The following is a 22,511-nucleotide window of genomic DNA, read 5'->3' on the forward strand; positions in this document are numbered from 1 at the left end:
AATAAGCAGTCTATTGCAAATGCATATTTTTACCTAAGTCCCAAATGAATGGGCATAAATAAGCAACATATAAAAGAGCTGAGAAATTGCTCACCTGGTTAATTTTCAAGTATGAATGCCTGCCTGCATTCTCTAAATTTGGTTTTATGAACATAAAAATGTCAGTTCTTTAAAAACTTGACACATTTTTTTTATTTTGCAATATATGAAGTTATTAGTAAGGCAGATATAGATTTTTCTGGCCCAAGAAAACAGCAGAAGAAAAAGTTTTCTAGCTCTAAGTGTTCTTGCTACAAAATCCTAATGTTTGAAGCATTTAGCTACTATAGTGCTTCCATATCAATTACAGAGCAATATTAAGTAAACTGTAGTAGAACAAGAACAGAGCTCTGCATAGCAAAAGTGCACCCTATATTTGATACGCTCAAATAATTTATGAATGTCTAGCATAGTATGATCTCAATATACATGCATTTTATCCTTTAAAAATTACCTCTCTAATAAAGCTGGTATGGGCAAATCACTGTCTTCCTCAAATTTCTTTGCATAGCTTTCTCCATTGTGATGTTTCACATCTGGTTTCAAAACCATATCTGCAGCAGGTCTTGAGGTCTAAGTAAAAATGAAAAAAAAGGTAACAATGACCTCTGTATCAGGCTGTGTCAATACATAGTGAATACTAACAGACATCTGTGAACTCCTGAAAGAATCAATTGCTTCATGTGTCCCAAAGGAGATGAGAGATACCATTCATGAATACAAGATGTGTTTAAACTCAATCATGAGCCAAAAGAGCAAATTTTTGAACACTTGCAGCCAGGTCATTCATTCCTTCCACAGATACTGGGTCTTTGGCAAGCACAATCCACTTGTGCAAATTTTTGCTGCAGCTCCATGGACATCCTTGGGCAACCACAAGGCACTGTCTTCTGCAGCTTTTTTCAGGCTGCTTATACCAGATGCCTACACATGTCTCTCACCCTTGGTTGTAGGATATACTCTACTCCTCAGTTTGAGGCTGGCCGATGTTAGTTACACAATTCATACTTTGATTATCCATGAGAGAACAGATTTCATCATTGTATCAGGGACAATATTAGTAGCCTTACAAGAGATCTCCCTTGATAATAGCCAATTCCTACGTATCTTCAAACTTTATGTAAATGCAATGGGTTCCTTCCTATAAATCACCAGTCTGGAGGCTGTCTGATGAGCTGTCTGCAGCCTTACTTGCATGAATGTTTATCCCAAACAAGACATCTTCTGTGGCATCCAAATGATGAACTGCAGTATCTTGTCTGAAATTATTTCTAAAAGTTACATGTGTTCTGGTTTTCCCTGTATTCTTCTAAAGCAAATGCCTCCAACACTTCACTGTTTTTCCTCTCTGTGTCCTCTGAAACTTGTTCAAACTACTGGGACACTACGGGGGATTTGCACTTGAGCACAGCTTCACACATGACTCTTCCAGCTGAAACCTACTCTTTAGCAAAATATAGTGCAAGGTTGGAGACTCACATCTCCTCAGGATGCCTACTGCTGTTCCTTTCAGGTTACTTTTTAATATTTACTTAGTCTACGTTTCCAAATGCAATGGGTTTTGATGTCTGACCAGAGGCCTGAGGTCCTACCACAATAAGAATATTAACAGAAATAATCAGGTTTTCCTTTTGCCAATGACCTCCCCTAGACAGAACACTGTTTTCTAACAGTAAGTATGGACTTCTTACCTCCTGTACCGGAAGGCTATCAATTTGTTGAGAAGAACCAGCCTTTTCTCCATTCTCAGAAGCAACAATGGAGCTCCTACAGTTTAAAAGAAATTTCAGCTTAGGAATAAAATATGAAATACAAAGGGAAAAAAAGAAATCCTGGCTAATGATTAACAACAGTGCAGCTGTGACAAAGGGTAATCAAAAATTGTACTTGCTAGTTTATGAAACTTAATACTAAATGTTTAAATGTACAGTTGCCCATAGTAAAGTACACAGTAACACACGTGGTAGTACATTTACAGTATCACAAAATTTATCCATATATCTGATTTCTATGAATCTACAACACATCACGCACTCAGTCACCCACTCTTTCTTAGATGACTGTCCTTTTCCAGCACGAGACAGCAGGGCTGTGTAAGTATCTGCCACAGTTCGTTGAAGCTTTTCTAGCTTTTGTTCACAGTCTGCAGTCAGTGTCTGTATGCCTGGGACAGTTTGTTCTGATAGTTTTCCCAATATTTTAAGGTCTTCTAATGACTTGCTGAGTTCCCTCAGGCTGCCTTCATGTGAAAAAAAGGCCTAAACAAAGAAAAACAATATAATAAACTCCTGTTAAGTCATAAGGATATGCAATTGTTCTCACATTTTTTTCTATTTCCATTGTCTTCTTGGATGACTGCACTTGAAGTGTAAGCTGTCAAACCAGGAGAGAAACATTTCTTTTCCCTTGATTCTTTTTCAAATAGAGCCAGGAAAGAAATTGGGATTTCTGGCAACATGTTCCCCAGCTGCATTTACAAGACTATACTGACTCTTGCTTGATTTTGAAATTCATTATGTTACTACAATTTTAGCTACTTTTGGTCCCAAGTCCTCTTCACACTGACATCAGAAATACATGTCCCAATGACTAAAGAAAAACTAGAACTGGAAAATTTATTTAAAATATTCCCCATCAATAATTATACTTTCTAGGGTGAAATCAAGATATACTAAAAATCTAACAAAAATATGAGCAGAAGGAATGCACCTCAGAACACTTATTTCTCATCACTCTTGCATATGTCATATTTGCTGAAGATGAACCCATGAGAAGCAAAGACTAAAACTCCACTGAATTCAATGAAGACCAGAATTTCATCAGGAGAGCAATTTCTTATCTTCGTAAGTGGTAAACCAGCCACATCAATGCATCTCAAGGAGGAGGATGAAGGAAAATACTAGAAGCAATGAAGTGTAAAACCCATTGCTTATGGAATATGTAATATTCACCATGACTCACTCTGGCAAGTGAAACATGAACACCTTCGCCTAACTCTGTGGTTAATTTATACACAGCACAAACACAGAGGTAAAGTGCAGCTATTGCACTGTGAGAAGACACTCTCACCTGAAGGCACCTAACACCATCTATGCAACTGTAACAAATCAATGGAGTCACAGAACACATAATAATTTCTTACTTTTACACTTAGCACAGCTAAATCTGTTTCAATGCTTCAAGACTGTCTTTAAAAAAAAAAAAGGAAAAAAGACACCATCCATGTAAGAAGGAGGTAATTCTAACAGTCTGCAAGAAGGCTAATATTTGCAGTCAAAAAAGGTAAAGAAATAATTTGGGTGGCCTCTTTGTTCTGTGTTTACATAACACCAAGCACAAGGGCCCTGTTACACAAACACAGGCTGCAATAATGTACCTAAAAGGGAGCAAGAAGGACAGACAATGCATTCACAAAGACAGGTAGCTGAGCACAAAAGGAATGTGGCAGGTACCTCATGTTCCTTGATGAGCCCTTTGGTTTTATCCATACTTAGGAGTTTCTTCTCTTTGCCCAATTGCTTATTGATTTTTTTTAAAGTTGCATTAAATTTCTTCTTTTCCCTTTCTACTATGAGCTGGACATAGGATATAATTTCATGATGAACTGCCTGCAAAATTCAAAACACATTATCCCTGTGACATGGTGAGACAGTATTACAAAGCAAATAAAAACCTCAGAACATATTGTGACAAAAAAATTGTTTTTCAAAGATGCCAGCCCTAATGAGAAGAGACAGTAGATTCTCCTTCCTATATTATCTCACCTCCCATCTTTTACGAACATCTTCACTCTTTTCTTCCACTACCAGCTTTTCACGATCAGACGAAATATTTTTCAGTTGTTCAGCTGCTTTCAAAAATTTGTCAAGAACTTTATTGTCCAGAGCATTAAAAGCTTCCTGCAAGAAAAGCATCATAATGAAGACTAAACAGAACTGAATGTAGCTTATTTACCTAATAAAATTACATCATACATAGCACACAAACTATGCACAAAGCATGTATACATTGCATGTATGGGCCGTGATAGCCCTTGCATGGGTGAGTATGAGGGCATTCTCCACCCTTGCATACCTGCAAAAAGGTTGAAGACAATATCAGTGTATGCTTTTTGGAGAAAAGTAGATGTTGTTCTTGTCACTCCTCTTTTAGGGGCAAATTTGGTACCAAAGAAGAAAGATTAAGGTCCCTGAACACATTTCTAGGCAATATATGTGGCCATGTCCCATGCCTGTCAGAGAGCAGGTGAAAGGTCTGCATCAGTGAGATGGGATCCTATGAGATGGCCTGGAGTGAGGCTCTGTGCTGCTCCCGGCACATGGCTGCCCAGGACTTGCTGTGCAAGATGAGGCAACACAGATTTTGGGCACTTCCATTTTTGATACCTCACTAAGGACTCCTTTAACAGATCCAGATTTTGAGATCAGACACTTTCTTTAGCAGTTAGCCACTAGGAAAAAGAGGCGATACAGTATTTATAATCACACTTTAAAAACCTGTACAGGAGTTCAGGCATGTGGTTCTTGATGGGAATCTTAATTAAATCAGGCAAAAAAGATGGCTGTAGTTCAGAGCATGATAAGTACTGATGGGATGATGGAGTAATTTAAGTTAAGACAGGGCACTGAATAAAATTCCATACAGATTTACATTTCTTCATTCAAGCTGTCTGCCGAGTTAATATATGCTAACAGTGCTAAATCAAAAAGCTGAGAAAAGCATTAATAGCTACCAAAAAATCCCCAAACCTCTGATGTTTTTCTCACTGTGATACCTTAGCCTTTTAGATACTAAATAGCACTAAGAAATACTCAAATTCAGCTAGGTCAGAAAACAAACCCACCTCGTATCTTGAAATACATTCTTCAGGACTTAATTTTTGACTGACAAGTTGCAGAGCCTTTGAAATGGAGGCCTCAAGTTCTTTCTGGGATTCTTCAAAATTGAGCAAAGCCTCCTCCTCTGAGGGTCTCTTCTCAGATTTGGACAAGATGTTGTTCATGTCACCCATGACAGCCTTGGAAGAAAGAGACTCTTTTCAGAACATGCCCAAGTGTCAGTAATTCCATAAAGCTATTGCTTCATAACATCACTCAAGTTTTTTGAGTTGAGATACTGATCTTTGAAATGTTCTAGCTTTTGCCCTGGCAAGAGTCTAGAGACTGATTCCAATAGTCTAAAACGTTTTCTATTTTACATGAATGACAAGGAGTCTTCCTAATCACATAATGGTAAAATTAGAGAGGTCTGCGTGCATTAAGTACAACAACAATAAAAAAAGAGTACCTCTATTTTGTCTCTGGCTTCTTTAATTCGTGCCTGCAGCCCAGTGGTGCGAGAATGCTGTTGGGACACCTGACTTGAAACATTTTGTGTCAGGGATTGCAGTATCTCTTCTGCTGCCACAACTTCTTCTTGGCATGAGGTTCCCCTTGCAGCCAAGCTCTGGTTGAATGAAAAGCATTAGAAGCCTCTACAGTATTTATGCTTTTTTGTTTAAAGGAACTGAATGAAAAAGCCAGCATTGATCATGGATGGTCAATATTTGGTCAAGGAAAAATCTTATATTCCAATTATGGTCAGTGTATTGCACTGCAAAATCTCTGTGTAGAGAGAAAGAAATTTGCTGCCATCCACAGGGGATTCTGTTTTTTGAAACGGTCTTTCTGTCAATGTGATACCTCCCATGTCTTTGCCTCAGAGCCAATTAGAAGTATTATTTAAACACGTTCTCCCATCCTAACAGCTTTCCAAATGAATGTACAAACCACACATTTGGATATGCATCGTCTGATCATGAAGTCATCCAAAAGTAAGCACATATCAAGGCTCAGATTTTCTTGTGGTATTCAGTACTAAAAGGCAGGAAGCAGCTGGGTATTTTGCATGCAAAAGTAGTGTGCCATATTTGAATATTTATCATGAAATGTCGTTATTAGAGCTGTTTTGATCTATGAATATTCAACACATTTTCCTGTTTGAAGTTGTCAATTAGCATTCTTCTAATGATAATCAGTGCTTTATTCTGGATCTCGACCTATTGTACCACAGGTAATAAGCGACCTGACCTCTTCTGCTCACCGACATGGAGATGCAATACCAGTCACATTTTTGGAGACTGTATTTCAGGGTGTCTTTTGTTACTTCGTTGTTTTTAACAAACTAGTGTCACACTGCAAAATGAGGCTTATTTTATAAACATATGCCCACAATTACAAAAAGATGAATAGATTGTTTTCATAGGCTCACACTCCTAATTCTGTCAACTAAACACAGTGCAAGAAGGCACAAAACAAAAGTAAACTAACACTAATTCTGGTTCACAGTTATTGTAGGTGGATTTAATGTACCAAAGAAGATCTATGTTTAATTTTAGCCCTTAGACAGAAGAGCTCCAATGAAACTTCCTTCTGGTGGTCACCTTCCTACCGTTAGATTATACTGGCCCTGTTGCAGAAATAGCAAAAGGTAATATAAGACAGTGCTTCAGCTTCTCCAGTGCAAAACTTGGCATCTTTGTTCAGTCCCACCTTCACTGGCAGGTGAAGAAAATAAATCAGACTTTGTACTGAAGCTGCCAAGTTATACATACATATTCCCACCTGCCATCTGCTGGGGGAGGGAAACAATAATCCCTGCCAGAGAGACACCAGAAACAATAGAGACTAGTGGAAGTAACAAGAAATTCATCAGTGCTCATTGTGCATGTTTAGAGCAACTGCCTATAAGCTGAGATGCACAAATTTCCCAGCATGCTGCTGAAAATACTTCAAGTATTCCAGTTTTTGACAAGTAAGCCTTGAATACAGCCAAGTTGTCCCAAACCTCCTCCCTGAACTGCAGGGTAGATGTTAGAAAGCACTGTATGACCAGGAGAAATTCTCAACTTGGCACCTTGCAAAGTTTTAGTCTACTGCGAATGCTGTGCTGGACAGGGAGTAATTAATTCCACTCAAGGGCAAGCTGCTGATCAGTGGCATCAAGAGCAATTCATTGGCACCTGCTTGTCATCTGGACACACTGATGTTGGAAGATTCATTTATAGCTTGTCTGGGAGCAATCCTGGGAAATAACATCAAAACACTAGCATTGCCTTAACTTTTTACCAGTGTTACAGCACAAAATCCACATTCATTTCTGCTTCACGGATGACGGCTCATTTTACCCCAGCCACAAATCTGTGCTGAAACACAAGAGTCTGACGAACAAGTATTTTAAGCAGTGTATTTCCATTTTCACCTGCAAATGTTCCTCCATCTCAGGCTGCACAGGCCCCTCATGACTGATCTCACCAAGCAGGCATCCAATCTCTGCTGCCCAGCTCTCCACTGCTCCAAGGATCTCTTCAATTTTCTCCAGGCTCCCCGGAAGCTCCCTGGTCTTTTCAGCAGCATCTGTGCTCTCTCCACCAAGCTATAAACAAAGAGCAGGGTAAGATGTTCATACCTGTCATCGGTTCATGGGTCTCTCCCCTACCCTCCTGCAACACACAGTCACCACTTAGGTTACTTTCCAGCTTTTGCACTGGGATCAAAGGAGAAATAAATGCCAAACATACTGGTAAATAAACCATGTGAGGCTCATATCTTCAACCCTAAGAGCAGATGGGACAGCACAACCTGTGCCTTTATGGCCCACCCCCTCCTGTATAAGCAAGCAGCCACAGCCACACTACTATGGAGAACAGCTCCGGGGCTGCAGCACTCCCCAGGCTATGCCAGGGAATTCTCCAAGAGAATGGTAGCTGGTGTTGGTCAAATCAAGACCAGGGAGCGTGCTAACAGTTTAATGGTACTGGCAGTCACAGGCCAGAGCTCAAGCATTTGCCCTTGCCTTTTTATATATGAAAATAAATATAATATATATTATAGCCATAACGTCCAAAGCAATGCCAAAAAAATAACTCCTGAAGTCCTTAAGCCATTGTAAGGGTGCAAGAGGCCTCTTTATCTCTGTTTTCTGAACATATGTCCTAAAAGCATCTCTTACTACGGGTTTTTCTAGGAAACTCCAGATTTCCCTCACTCTTGGGAACATGTTTCTTTTGATCTTCTTGCATTCTCATTAAGCTCATCTCTATAAAAATGTTGGAATTTTTTGCCACCGTTTATTGTCACAGCAGTACCTTTAATAAATGTCAATGAAAGGCTCAACTTAGAAAATTAAGAGCTCTAATATTCCCAGGCAGAGTGAAAATGTCATTCTTGTGAAAGCATTCTAGGAAATGCAATACATGTAACATTAAGCAGTTGTGTAGGAATTTACAGCAGCCTAAAAACCTGTCAAGTGAGCTGGTGTAAAGTTGCACAACCCTAGAAAAAGCTATGCAGCAATAATTACTTTCTACTAGCTGAGGCAGAGATTATACAATTTAGCAAAGGCTCACAAGCTCTTAACAAATTGATTACTTCCATCTCTAGAACTGAATAAAGAGCTTTATCCTGCAATAAGATTTCCTTTTATAAGTGGTTTTAAAATTTCAATTTAAAAAATTGAACATTTTCCATCGTGTCGTAAAGAGCATTTAACTGAGCCACAAAGACTTAAGAATAGGTTGCCTCTGTGTATTCTCTGTTCCTCCTGTTTTAAAACTGGCAATATTGAGTTGACTGAAACATTTATTAACCTCTGATTAGCAAGCTGGTAAGTCTAGAAAATATGATTTTGAAGGCTGCATAGCAAAAGAGTCACATGAAACTAGTAACTCACAAAGTGTGTCCTCTTGATGAATTTAGCCCATCTCCTGTTCAGTTTCTTCAGCTCTTTGGCAATATTTGATCCAACTTGCTCTTTGGTGACTTCGATGAGATAGTTTCCAGCTTCATTTAAGGAACCATGAACTGAATTCCACTTTGCCAGGATCTCAGCAGGGATCTAGACAGAGGCATTGAAATCATTTAAAGCAGAACCCTGCCAAAAGTTTATTTCCAAAATGAGGAACAGAAAAGCAACAACAACAACCACTGCCATGTATAATGCTTCCCCTCCAGGAGGCTTGGAGGCTTCCAAGTATCTCTGTCTGTCATTACAAAGACAAATCCAACCACATACCTCTTTCGGATGCTCATTTCGTTTTTCTTCCAGCCATGTCTTTAGTAAGTGGATGTTTTCTGTGTAAGTACTCCAGGAAGACAGGACTTTCTGTAGAGTGGTATTTACATTTGAAATATAGTCTCTGCACATAGAAATCTTTGACTCCACTGTCTTAAAAAGTTTACTAATTTCTTGAGGATCTCCAGCTAGGACATCAAATAGGGAATATTATTACATGTTTGGAAACAGAGAGGTTATTTTACACAAAACATAAGTGAGAATTAAAACTGATGACAGCACATCAGTTCAAAATAGAGGTCTTGATATCAGCTTCTGTGCACAAACTTACCCAAATCAGGACAGCTTATGTTTTTGTTTTTCAAATCTTCACAGATGTGAGTAGCAGTTTCTAGCTGTGTTTCAAGTCTCGTCTCTTCAATGAAATTCTGCCCAAAGGGAAAAGTAATTGGCATAGGTAACACTAATCCACATAAAAGTAGGTAGGAAATGCAGCTTGGGATACATTTTTTTCAATATGAGCCTATAACCTGCAGGTTGAATGTAAACTGAGCAAAGCCCATCCAGCAACTCATCTGCACCCGTTAGTCTGAAATAGACCTGTCCTTTTTTCTGCTCCTGCAGAGAGTAACTTAAACAGGAATGTTAACTCCTGAATGCCATTGCCTGAGTCACAGCCCTGCATGAGTCAGGACTGTTTATTTCAAAAAGTTAAGGCCCTAGGGCAATATTGAGAAATGGCATCTAAAACAAGTCAGGCAGAATTTAGTCACTTAAGTCAAAAAAGTGATGAAAGTGAAAGGTGGGTTTCCCTGCATGCACAGAAATGGTGACGTGCCTAGTTCCTGCCACAGATCAAGTAAGATCCAAACTGGGATAGAAAGGGTGAGAGAGGAAGAAACGAGAGCAGAAGAGGAGACTTGTGCTTCGAACATTCACACAGGGAATGAGAGGGTCGATCCTCAGCCCCGCTCTGGCTGAGCTGCATCTCACCCCAGAGCTCCCCACTCCTACAAACATTCTGTCTAGTGGGCTACAAAACAACCTGTCCTGTGGCCCTGACAAACCTGGACCACCACACCACCACTCAGCCAGGACTGCACATCATGGCACCAGAAGGAAAGCCAGCAACAAGCCTTAAACTCCTAGGGAAAGCTCTATATTCTATCACCTTGAGAAAGACCATAAACCACAACTTAGAAATAACATGACAGTAAGTATCTATGAAACCAACTGAATCAAGAAACTCAGCACAGATTAACTCTGTACTCCCATCTCACCACTAGGTTAATACTGCTCAGGAAAACTGAGATTTTATACAACCTCTTGTTGCCTCCTTCCACAGTTCTGATGCTGGTGAAATTCCCACTAATTTAACTAGGGATTTGCCAGTCTGAAAAGCGGCTGAGAAACTCTTTAGAAACTCCACTAAGATGGAATTCAGGGGGCGTTCCATTAACTGGAGATGACGCAAAACTGATGGCATCAGCATTTTCATCTCTCTGGCTCTATTCTTGATGCATCTTTGGCAGTATTTGGGGTAGGGTAATCCATCCCCTCCCATAGGCCTACACGTGGCATCATTTTAATAACTTGAGCCCAGAAGCCAAGCTAAGTACAAAATATAACAAAACAAGACAATTAATATTCACTGTGAAGTGTAAGGAGGTAGGGAACCTGGAAAAGGAAGAGGCAACACCAAAAGGCAGTATTAGCCAGCACTGTGGGTAACGGTTGTTTTTGAAGATAGCAACTACTGAACTACCCCAGAGAAGTTTGAGTTAGGGAAGGGCTGCTACTGCTGGCCCTACCTATAAATAGACTAGAAAGAAGGAAATCTTCCCAATAAAGAATAAAAAAGGGCAGAGAGAAAATTACAGTCACAGCTCGCTCTATTTCTCCAAACTGAAGAAAGAACTCTCATTCAGAGGAAAATGGAAAGACACATAGAAAGCTTCTATGGAAGTCTACCTGTCCTTCTTTGCATAAATCCCAGATCTGACAAGTCTACCATGCTTCTACCAACTATCGTAGTATCTTCAGATGAGGACAGACACAAGCTTGAATCAGAGAGGCGGGGAAGAAGAATTATTGTCAGGGTGTGATACATGTATTTTAAACTTACATTCCAATTTTCTAGCAGTGACTCCACGGACTCTTTTGTCCCGTATTTCATGTCCCAGATATTTAGCTTTAACATCACCTCATTGGCAATAGCTGAGCACAGTCCATAGTGGTATTCAAGAAAGGTGTTGCAGTTTGTGAAACGAATACTGCTGAATCTGCAAACGGTGAAATGTTCCAAAAGTTGACTCAAAATCATTTGATATAGAAGGCATAAATGCATAAGGTTTTTAGCCTAAAAACTCAGAATTACATACATGTAAACATTATTTTGTTATGACAGAAGTAAAATTTTAAGATAACAGTTCATTTTTTAAAGTATGAACAATTTTGAGTCAATATTGACTGCTCAATTTATGAAAAACCTTAAATGCCCAGAGAAGGGACATCTGCCATCTGTATGTCAAAGGGTCTCAGGCTACAGACACAATTCACTGGTCATTTTTGAAAATATCCTCCAACAGATATATGGGGTTGCACAGCCTGTAGATCTCAGTGATTTTAAAAGGTGGAAATTAAAAATTAGAGAATCCACACCCCCAGAGAAATCTTTACATTTGAAATACTCATGTTTCCTACCCCTAGTGGGTGTTTCCTATCCACACTGGCAAAGGGCATCTGAAAAGTTCCTGTTAATGAGCTCCACTTTCTGCACATAATTAGACATTCATTGGACCAATGAGTGAACCTGCCTGCTCTGCATGACAGTCAATCTGTGCTTAGGTGGAAAATGCTCTTTTTCTGCAAGGCATGGATAAATTATGTGCTTTGTTCAGAATAGCAGAGCAAGTCAATAGCAGAGCTAGAATACAACATAGTCAAAGAAGAGGGAATTTGAGCATCACAACCTTCTTTTCATTTCCTCTAACTTTTCAGGCAAGACTAGTGGCATATTCTTCTCATCTTCATTCTTAAATGATTGAAGGGTGTCCAAGTGAAAATCAAAACAATCGATCAAGCCCTGGGGAGAAAAAGACATAGTAAGCCATTCATTTTAATTCTAGAGTATTTCACCTGGGAATCTGCAAGTCACCTGCCATTAGGGTGAGAGCTATTAAGAACTCGTCAGCACAAGACAATCTTCCAGTGTCTTTACTCATTAAAGAGCAGTGAAAGTATTTATCTCATCACCTTCTGAAGTGCACATTTAGTGCAGTACTACATGATTTCTCTTACCACTGTGCATGTAGTTAAATATAAGGAACATGAATCTACACTACCCATGCTATCTTTTTTCCTCACTTTCACTATCATCTTTAGGACAAAAGAGTGGCATTGTAACAGCTTCAGGATATTAAGTTGTTCTTTGCTATGTGTTAGCAAAGACTGACAGCAAAACCTGTTGAATAAACCTATTATGTCACACTTGCTTAATACTTTATCTGAATGGTCAATAAATTTCCATCTAATACCATTAGATGCATATTGCATTAACCCTCTGATGGCTGGTATCACATAACTGGGGAATATTTTACAGTCATGTGTCTCAGCACCAAATTCTCAACATAAAAATAAAACATAAAATGCATTGCACAGAAGATAACCATATTCATAAATGGCATATACAGAAATATGCTAAAAGTTCATTTCTATGTAATAAAACCTGCCAGAAAGCATGTTAACAGAAATGGCTAAATCCTGGGGCAGTCCTCAACCCCCAAAATAGTGCATAGATTTTAAACACTTGATTCTGCAACCTCAATACTATTCCACTCAGACAGTTATGAGCATTGGTGGGTAATTTCCTAGATCTTAAGAGAAAGTAAAATTTCCATTATAAGGCACCATCTTGGCAACAAGATTCCTACATGAGACTTACTAAAAGGACTGACTAGAGAAAGGAGGGGGGGGGGGGGAATTGTCAGCAGAATGTCAAACCATTAGAAAAAGTAGATTTGACAGAAGTTAAGTCTCTTGGGTTTCTTCTTAAGGAACTTAATGATTTTATCTACATGTTCAATGGGAAAAAAGAAACCCCTAAACCAATGACCCCTCTCTCTTTGTCTCATTCTTAGAAATGCTTTAACTACTTAGGCTGAACAACAAAAATCATAGATCAAATGTCTAAATTCTGGCAAAGCTGTTATCAGTTAAAAAAACATCTCTCATATCACGAACTGACTAGGAACAGTACAAAAAAGTGGTGGTATCAAGCCACTCACAAGAACCTCTATTTCCCATTCTTTCAAATTCTCTCTAAGGACATGTCACAAAAACTTCCAACTTCCCCCTTGTGCATTAAAAAAAAAAAAAAAAAGTACAGCATTATGATGATCAACCAGGCATTAACGCACCTACTCCTTTTAAAGTTTTCAAACTCAAAAGGATGTTTAACCTATTATCAGTGTAAAGATTTCAAGATCAGAATAAATAACTTCCATGGTACCGAGGTACTAAAATACCTCCCATTGCTTTGAATGGAATTACAGAGTGATTCAGCAAATACTTAACTTTAAACACACAAACTGCATGAACTCACTGGATTGTAACCCTGAGCCAAGTGCTTTTCTGAATAGGTATGCATTAAGCATAGATTTAAAGATAAGGATGCAATTACCCTGTGTTATTACTTAACACACAAACAAGTTGCAGGAACCACATAAAAAAGAATACCATAATTTACTCATTCAGAGAGTACTCAAATGTAATCTCACACCAGTGAAGTCAGAAACCTTCCTTATAGACCCATGCAGTTATTTAATTAAACTCATCATTGTTCAAAGGCATGTTCAGAAGAGCTTTTCATCTTCAGAAGATAAACATATCCACATCGCTTCCCAAAATGTCAAATAGCAATTCCATAACAAGTGCTTTGCTAGGTCAGACTGAAGCAGAATGTTTCTTTGTGATCAGCATACCTTAAATATTACAATTATTTCTCTGAAGACAAACATTGCTTTAAACGGGTCCTGCAAATCAGGTAAATCTTCTGCCTGCAGATGTTCTACCTCCTGAAGCCAGGCCTCAATGCTATCTAGAGGGGAGGGCAACATCTGGTCCAGCTTCACTTTCCATTCGTTAATCTTAAAAAGGAAAACAAGTGATTAAATTTCTCAGTATTACTTTCTTCCTCATCCCCAAGATACTGACATATGCTCCGTAAGCTGATGCTCTAGACATCCCAGAAAAAAAAAAAACACCTATCACCATTCAGAAAGGAGCTTCAGTGAAGTCAGCTGCAAATCAGCTATGTTCACCTGAGACCCAGATTTGCTCCCCAGCCTGTAGCCTCTGTAACACTACAGAGAATTTGGCAGTATCCTTGGCTGGTGACCATCTCAAGGCCCAGCAACAGGGAAGTTTATAGTAAATTAGTTGCAAAATAGAGGGGAAACAGGGTGCTCTGGACAGCTTTCCGCCATAGGGCTGACAGGGGAACATCTCTTCCATAAAGAGCAATTACCAGCAAGGCCCAACGCAACCCACTTGTGGCAGAGGGAGACAATACAGCCAACCTCATTGCAAAGCACTGACCAACCAGATCTCACTATATCACTATCCATGCCATGAGAAAGAATATATTAACACACTTTTCCCAGCTGCATCATTATCTGAGCCATAATTATGTCCCAAAAGAACCTTTTAAGCATAAATAGGCCAAAAACTTTGATCAGAAGAGTGCTGAAAGATAATCAGACACAGGCCATTTTTCGCATACGTCTCACAGTCCTGAGGCTCAGGAGGCAGAAGGATAATACACAGTCACCTTCTGCCTCCTCTTGGGCACTGTACACCACTCAGTTTGTCTGGACTTCAGGTTCAGGGTCAATACCTCTTTTATCAATCCAAATAAAGTATCACCTCCCCATTTTTCCCTGTGCGAGTTCCTGGGGTAGACTTAGGCTTCTTCACCAAACACGCTCACGCTGGTAACGAAGTGAGCTAGAAATGCCTCTGACCTGAGAGATCAGTTTATCCCACTCTTCTCTCATCTGCTGCTGGCCTTCGCACAGCTCAGCTTCACTTCTTTTTGATGACAACACAGGCAGAAAGGGTTTTTTTTCTTGGTTAAATGCTTCCATAAATGACATCATTTCCTAGGGATAAAAAGGAAGAGTAATTCATAGAGGAAGACTTCAGATGGAAGCTCATGGAGCCACGTACTGCCTTTGAACATGTTGGTATGACTTCCATTATCTTCAAAGGGTGTGATGCGCAGAAAGGCAAGATAGCAGGAAAGAGGCATACTTGTCTCCAGGCAGTATTTAGGTCTGAAATTATAGGTGCCATTCACTAGCAAAATCTGTATTTAAGATAATGTCAGTGCAGTCAGGACATGGTTCTCCCCTCCCACCAAGAGAAACGGAAAATTCCTCCCCTCACAGTCCCCCATGAGCCATTTTATTACAAACTCAGCTACAATATAAACCAAAGGAAATTTTACTTCAGGCACAATCTATAGTCAACATTTCAACTGCTCCTCTACAACATTAGTTGGGTAAAACCTACTGTTATTATTATCACAGAAATGGCAAAGGTGACCCTGTAAAGGACCTACGTGCTTGAATCTTGTCCAAGTCTTCAACTATGTCAATTAATTAAGACACTACTTTACTCTCTCCAAAAAACCTTGCTCTGCTGAGAAACCAAGCAGCATGAATCTGTTCCCTAACAGAAAGAATTTCATTCTATCTTCCCCTCAATCATTTGAGGGCATTTGCCAAATTCATTGTCAGATTTCCAACTCTTGTTTAAAAGTTTATTTAACACTTCAGTTTAGTCAATGAAGATGAAAAGCTATGTTTCTAGGAATATTTTTAATATTTATTCTTGCAAAAGCAGTCAAATATGAAATGCAACTTACTTTGCACCTCTGGTAATATGTTTCGTTCTCTGTGTCGATCAGCAACTTTGCTAACTTCTTCTCCTGTGCAGCCAACCAGCTCACGGCCTCTTTTACTTTTTCCTGGTAATTAGAGCAGAAAATTTCATTTTTCCATTTTGCAAGCCTTGTTTTTAATTTACATTATGCCATAAAACAACACACATTGAGCATATGATAAAACCCGTTCAAAGCTATTGAAAAACAAATAATAACTCCTGAGGACTCTAATCAGTTTTGGGTCAAGCACTATTATAGAGCAAGGCCAAAGTTTTAAACCTGGCACCTGGCTATATGAAGGCATCTTAAAAGAAGAGCCTGACTGCAGTACTATTGAAAGGAGATTATCAGTATGGGGATATGTGACTAATCAATTAATACATAAACTCTCCTAGGAGAATATATAGAGAATAGAAAACTTGGTTTTCCAACCAGTATGATCTGTGAGTGACAAATTCTGTCCATTTTACATGTGAGCTATTATTAAATTTAAAGCTGTGTTGTTCTGCACATTTGCAAATCTGTCTGCCTCTACCCCAATATTTACATACAGACTTCAGAGCACACATGAAGACAACCAGGATTGAAAATGTCCTCTTTAATAGTTACATGAAAAAACAAGACAACCTGCACAGCAATTCCACCTGTATCATCGAAAATCTATCACATTGAGTCTTGACTACCACACAGGAGCATCAGAACGTTCAAGCCAATTCAGCCCTGTCAGTAGCTGAATCAGAGGACCTACTATCTAACTGTTACTGAGTCAGGTTATAAGTTGGGCAAAGAAAGTACTGATACTCTCGGTATCCATGATGCACATTCATTTAAAAATGCCTCAGCGATAAGCCACATGACATACCTGCATGTCTTCTTCAGACTCATGCAAATTCCTGGAGTATTGCAAAAACTGAGCCACATAAGTCATGATTGATTTTTCATCCGGATTCATAATGTCAACATCTACAAGAGCCAATACACCATTTACATAATCATGCAGCCTTCTAGGCCTGATCACATAATTACACGCTATACTGCAGTTCTTAAAACACATTACCATAAACATGTTTATTTTGCAGCTGCTCAGTTAACATACCATTGACAGAAATTAATATGTAATGAACATTTTTTCCTTGGGAATATTTTAATATAACATGATTAACTAATGAAAAAGTTTCTCCCATGGACGGGAAAGTTTCATATCCTTTCTTCTGCATATTGTTCCTGCATTTGCTGCCAATTCAAAAACCCTACAAATCCTAAGTACAGTGTTATAAAATAAAGAAACTCAGGTTTGAGCATTACAGTAAATATCTATGTTCCATTTCAAACTTAAGCACAGTCTTCCTTTTTCCTGTATTACAAGTCAACACATATATTAATCTTACTCCTGATAACAAAGATTAAAAAAAAGCAGATCATTTACCTTCAGGTTCAAGAAGCCGTGGAATATTCAGCTCCAGTTCTGCAATTCTGAAAGCCTCTTTCAGGTTTTCTTTATTGCTTCTAGCTTTTGCCTTCTCCAAATCAACTAGACCTGGTCGTAAGGTTTGGATGATAGCTAAAAAAGGCAGTCCGCTTCGCCAGCTTGACTTGAAATCAGTCACATTGATAGAGCTGTGCCTATCCCAAAAATGATGAGAAACAAAACGTTATAGCCTGTTTCCTCAGATGTCCTAAGTACAAATTTAGAAATAGAATGTAAATTCAGTAAAATGGGGTATGAACCAAATCCAAGGAGTTACAGAGAACCTTGCCACTGAACTTCTGCAGAAGCTGGGTCAGACAACAATACAGCCAGTACTATCAATTGCTACAATTAAATGTTTTTATACTGTTTTTGCAAAATGACTCAATGTTTTCATCTTGTGTTGCATTCTTGTCCTGGTTTCAGCTGAGATAGAGTTAATTTTCTTTATAGTGGCTGGTATGGGGCTATGTTTTGGATTTGTGCTGAAAACAGTGTTGATAATACAGAGGTGTTTTAGTTGTTGCTGCACTAGTCAAGGACTTTTCAGCTTCCCATGCTCTGCCAGGTGCAGAAGAAGCTGGGAGGGGACGCAGCCAGGATAGTTGATCCAAACTGACCACAGGGCTATTCCATACCACATGACGTCATGCTCAGTATATAAAGCTGGGGAAGAAGGAAGGGGGGACATTCGGAGCGATGGCGTTTGTCTTCCCAAGTAACCATTATGCGTGATGGAGCCCTGCTTTCCTGGAGATGGCTGAACACCTGCCTGACCATGGGAAGTAGTGAATGAATTCCTTGCTTTGCTTCGCTTGCGTGCGCGGCTTTTGCTTTACCTATTAAACTGTTTTTATCTCAACCCTCAAGTTTTCTTACTTTTACTCTTCCGATTCTCTCCCCCATCCCACCGGGGGGGAGTGAGCGAGCGGCTGCGTGGTGCTTAGCTGCCAGCTGGGGCTAGCTGCCGGCTGGGGCTAAACCACGACAATTCTGAAGATAAAGCCTTGCTGAGCCAATATCCTTTCTGAACATCACCTTTATGCTCAATATCTATGCATTCTATGGGATGGAAAAACAACAAGCAAAGCACTGAAGAACATGTATTTGTCTGTAAGGGCACTGAGTATTGGAATCAACTCTGGCATTTTAGAAAATCCAGACCTTAAAAGTGATATATTACTGCCACAAAAATATTTATTTTTCTCTTATTTAGCTCAGTGTCTTTAAAACATCTATTAAGCAGTGCCTGGACAGTGCTGTGAGGTGCCTTGCTCTGCAAGTCACAGTGAATTCTGGGACAACTTTCCAGAAACAGCCTGTATATTATGAGTATGTTACAGCATGGAAACATGTGGGGTTTCAGGTGATCAAATTTAGTTACAAAACAATGGGCCAGGACTTACAAGATCTGTTCTTTTACCAAAAACTATAGAGATTCACTGATAAAAAAATCATTCAACGTAATCACGTAATCACAGTTCAGAAATATTGCTAAAAAATAAAAACAAGCAAAAGAAAGAGGAAGATTAAATGGACAGAGAGCTGTTTTTTACATGCCAGTCAATCTTGTCCTGATAAAACACAGCTAAAAGGGAAACTTCAGTGCCTGAAAACATTATCCCAGCAGAAAGTGCCTGATGTGCTGACAAAGGCCTTTATCTCCCACTAACAACATGGAGTATTAGTAGGATGTTATTAGAACATAAAGCAACCAAAGAGCTGGAGAGAAAGGGCTGACATTATTGTAAAACATATTTGAAACATCTTGGGAGTGAAGCAGTAGCCCTTGAAGAAAATGTAAAGCCTACCCCTTGCAAGAAATACCTGTATCTGCTCCAGATTGTGTGCTGTAAATACTCTCACTGAAATCAACAGAGCTATCTGTACATCAAGCATAAGCAAACATCTTGTTAGAATTGGGGACTAGGACCTCTAGGACTAGGGTCCTTCTTGGGGATCACGCAGTGTTTTGACAGAAAACCACAAGATGCGCGAATCCCAGAAATCCCACATTTTCCATTCTAAAAAAAAATTACTTATTGAGACTTTGCTAGCCAGTGCCAGCCATGAGGATTAAAACTAGCAAATCATGTAAACATTCCACTAGACTTAACACACAGAAGCCCCTAAAAGAGAAAAGCCAAACAACTCAATTTACATTGTGGTATTTTATTAGTAGGATTAGCTTCACATTATTATATTTAAAGGGCTCATGTCAAAACATTTAGGGCCTGACCAATGCTAAAAGCACTGGCAATAACATCTGAAATCTAAAGGATTTTCTGCTAAGCTGACACTAAGCAATGTTAAAAAAACAGGGGAAAATATCACCACATTTAGAGGAAAGCAGTAAATACGTGTAACATACTATTTATAAGTCTTGGATGACACTTACAGTGAACACTGTTCTTTTGCCCACAACAAAAGAGCCTTTGTAGCAGACATCTTCCACCGTTCCTTAATTTTAGCACTTTTTTCAGCTGATCGGCTTGCCTTTGGAGAGGAGTCAACAGCACTTGAACAACCAAGTGAAGGCTGATTGTAAGCACAAGCAAGTGTCCTGGCAAGTTCTTCAATCTATCAGAGATAATAGAAGAGTTAATCAGGCTTCAGTGAAAAATTACCAAGACATCAATGGCAGAAAACCACAGAGAATTAGAAAGGACTCAATCACAGCTGCAACAGTAGTTCCCTGCCCCCAAAGATCAGATCAGGTTTTTTCATCTGTTCAACCTGAACTATTTCATGCTGAATTCCCATCTTTAGGTGATTTTTTGGCAGGAAATATTCACCCAAACACTTCCATGTTATACTGTGGGTACCAGCAACGGCATCAAGGGACCTTCTCACTCAACGTGCTTTTCTACTCCTCCTACCAGTGAAAGCAGCCCTTGGCAGCTGTGTTTTCTGCTGTCAACAGTGCCGTGTATTAGGCATGCTCAGAGTTTGCCTGCTCACTCAGGGTGCAGGAAAACCTACTCGATAGACCTGAGAGATCTACATTTGGTTAGAGAAGCTTGGTTTAGGTAAAAAGATAATGCATGGACTACGTGCAGCACAAGAATCTTCAGCACCAAGTACCTTTACCAAGAAAAATGTGGGCTACAATACTGTTAAATAACTGTGCTTCTTAGTGCTCTCCTGTGCCCTAGTCACCGGCTTGCTCCCAGTGCACCTATGTTAATTCACTGCTGGGCTCTTGCTAGAAGACAGTTTGGCTCCATCATCCTCTACAGTCCTACAACATGATTAAAGCAAGGCCCTGTGCTTTCAAACCTTCCCATAACCTCATGCCGTGCAAGATGCATGCTCAGTGTCTTGCACAAGAAACATCACTACGACAGCCTTCGTGTTATTTCAGGCACCTGATACTGAAGAGAGTAATAGCAAGAATTACACATTGTGACCACAGCCAACCCTGAAGAGGGGGGCTGTCCCTGAGGGAGATGGATGTGAGCCACTTTGCACTATTTGTTCTATTTGGAGCTTAATCATTACAGGCCTTAGATAGAAAGAGTTTAGCCTATTTTTTAACTGGTTACTTTAAAAAAATCTCAGTATCTTTCCTTCCTACCATTTGCAGCTAGATACCGTTCATCAGGCTGTAATGTCACCATAGCATTGGTGAAGCAGCTCAGAGACACAGGCGAGACGCACTCATGCGTCGCCTCCCTGAGCTGTCACTTCAACATGTCAGAAGATAATCTTCTGCTTTGTACTAATTCATCTCGTTTGGCAACCACGTAAGTCAACACATTTTTGTGCTTTTCCTTCCACTGAAACTCTCTTACATCGCTGAAATACTTACATGAAAATGAAATATAATTGTCCAAATTAGGCCAAGCACAATGGAAGGTTTTCCTTCAATAATGTCAGCAACATGAATATTTATGAGCTTGAGCTAGGGGAAAAAAAAAAGGATCATTGTTAACAAAGAAAATGTTCCACCAGCTAAACTGGCTTTAGTTGTGAATTTTGAAGTTAATACTCACTGATCTGCTCTTTAAAAATGTCAAAGCATTTTCTATGTTGCTTCTGCACTGGAAGGTATTAAATCCTTTTTCCCGTGGCTGTGAAGCAACAAGAACAGGTTACAGCCTCAGCTGTAAAAATTAATTTTATTTTATATTTTGGTAAGGGAAGTCCTGCAAAGATTCACAAATTACTTCAGATCAACTTACTTCAGTGTGTTTCAGTGTCAGTGGTGTAAGAATAAGTTACTTGCAAATAGCTCTATGACTCCAGAAGGATCATTCATATGCTTACAATTAAGCATATCCAGAAATCTTTGCTGGATTTGATGAAGGATTGAGGTAATATTTTTATTACTCTGTCTTACCAGATGTTGGCCTGAAAGCACTTCCAACAGATCCAAAAGCAAATGTCCTTGCTGTATGTCTGTATACAGGTCTGAGATAACAGAAGGAGGTGTATGCTGCAAAATAAATTTCAATGCTTGTCACACCATCTTTTGTCATTCTGAATTCAACAGACTACAGAATATCACAGATTACTCTGATAAAAAATGTTTAGCATCCTTTATTTTTTCAATAGTAAATCCTGCATCTAATCAGCCATATCCTGCTTCTTCTAACCCATTATTATGTTTGTCTCTTATTCCCCCTTGCCCTGCCTCTGAGTTTCATAAGGGTAATTTTAGCCCTCATTTTCAAGTATTTATACTTTTCAAGGAGGTATGTGACAAAAAACCCAAAAACTTTGAAAAAGGGAAAGTTAAGAGAAGCGGTTAATTCATATTTTGACTTCTTAATAAATGTATCCCGAGTACAAATTTGACTATAGAGCTGAATAACTAAGCCCTCACTCTTTTCACCCACTTGTGGACAATGCAAACCTACCATGAGCGCAGCAGCTTCTGCTCAAAGAGGGACCAAAACAGGATTTTTTTTTTACCTGAGCAAGTCAGAACCCCAGAGCTGCTTTGTGAAAGCTTAAAGAGCACCTACGCTACTATGTGGTTTGTCTTAATACTTACCAGTCACT

At 39.3% G+C, this 22,511-nt stretch overlaps 1 protein-coding gene across 3 annotated transcripts in view; it reads right to left on the reverse strand.

Moving 5' to 3' along the window:
• Window positions 1–22,511, reverse strand: part of SYNE2 (spectrin repeat containing nuclear envelope protein 2) — a 200,289-nt gene that overhangs the window by 148,364 nt on the left and 29,414 nt on the right. For all 3 annotated transcript variants that reach the window (XM_075503772.1, XM_075503771.1, XM_075503773.1), the window contains exons 4-25: window positions 21,847–21,942; window positions 21,500–21,577; window positions 21,316–21,408; window positions 19,903–20,084; window positions 17,463–17,659; window positions 16,899–16,999; window positions 16,019–16,120; window positions 15,114–15,251; window positions 14,073–14,237; window positions 12,063–12,175; window positions 11,216–11,372; window positions 9,422–9,518; window positions 9,091–9,278; window positions 8,749–8,913; window positions 7,279–7,452; window positions 5,326–5,484; window positions 4,883–5,056; window positions 3,804–3,938; window positions 3,492–3,647; window positions 2,086–2,297; window positions 1,731–1,806; window positions 494–612 (exon numbers count right to left, since the gene is read on the reverse strand). In XM_075503772.1, the coding sequence (XP_075359887.1) occupies window positions 494–612; window positions 1,731–1,806; window positions 2,086–2,297; window positions 3,492–3,647; window positions 3,804–3,938; window positions 4,883–5,056; window positions 5,326–5,484; window positions 7,279–7,452; window positions 8,749–8,913; window positions 9,091–9,278; window positions 9,422–9,518; window positions 11,216–11,372; window positions 12,063–12,175; window positions 14,073–14,237; window positions 15,114–15,251; window positions 16,019–16,120; window positions 16,899–16,999; window positions 17,463–17,659; window positions 19,903–20,084; window positions 21,316–21,408; window positions 21,500–21,577; window positions 21,847–21,942 (3,077 nt within the window). The remainder of the gene's footprint in view (window positions 1–493; window positions 613–1,730; window positions 1,807–2,085; window positions 2,298–3,491; window positions 3,648–3,803; window positions 3,939–4,882; window positions 5,057–5,325; window positions 5,485–7,278; window positions 7,453–8,748; window positions 8,914–9,090; window positions 9,279–9,421; window positions 9,519–11,215; window positions 11,373–12,062; window positions 12,176–14,072; window positions 14,238–15,113; window positions 15,252–16,018; window positions 16,121–16,898; window positions 17,000–17,462; window positions 17,660–19,902; window positions 20,085–21,315; window positions 21,409–21,499; window positions 21,578–21,846; window positions 21,943–22,511) is intronic.

Source organism: Mycteria americana, chromosome 5 (genome assembly GCF_035582795.1).
Source record: "Mycteria americana isolate JAX WOST 10 ecotype Jacksonville Zoo and Gardens chromosome 5, USCA_MyAme_1.0, whole genome shotgun sequence".
Taxonomy (NCBI): domain Eukaryota; kingdom Metazoa; phylum Chordata; class Aves; order Ciconiiformes; family Ciconiidae; genus Mycteria; species Mycteria americana.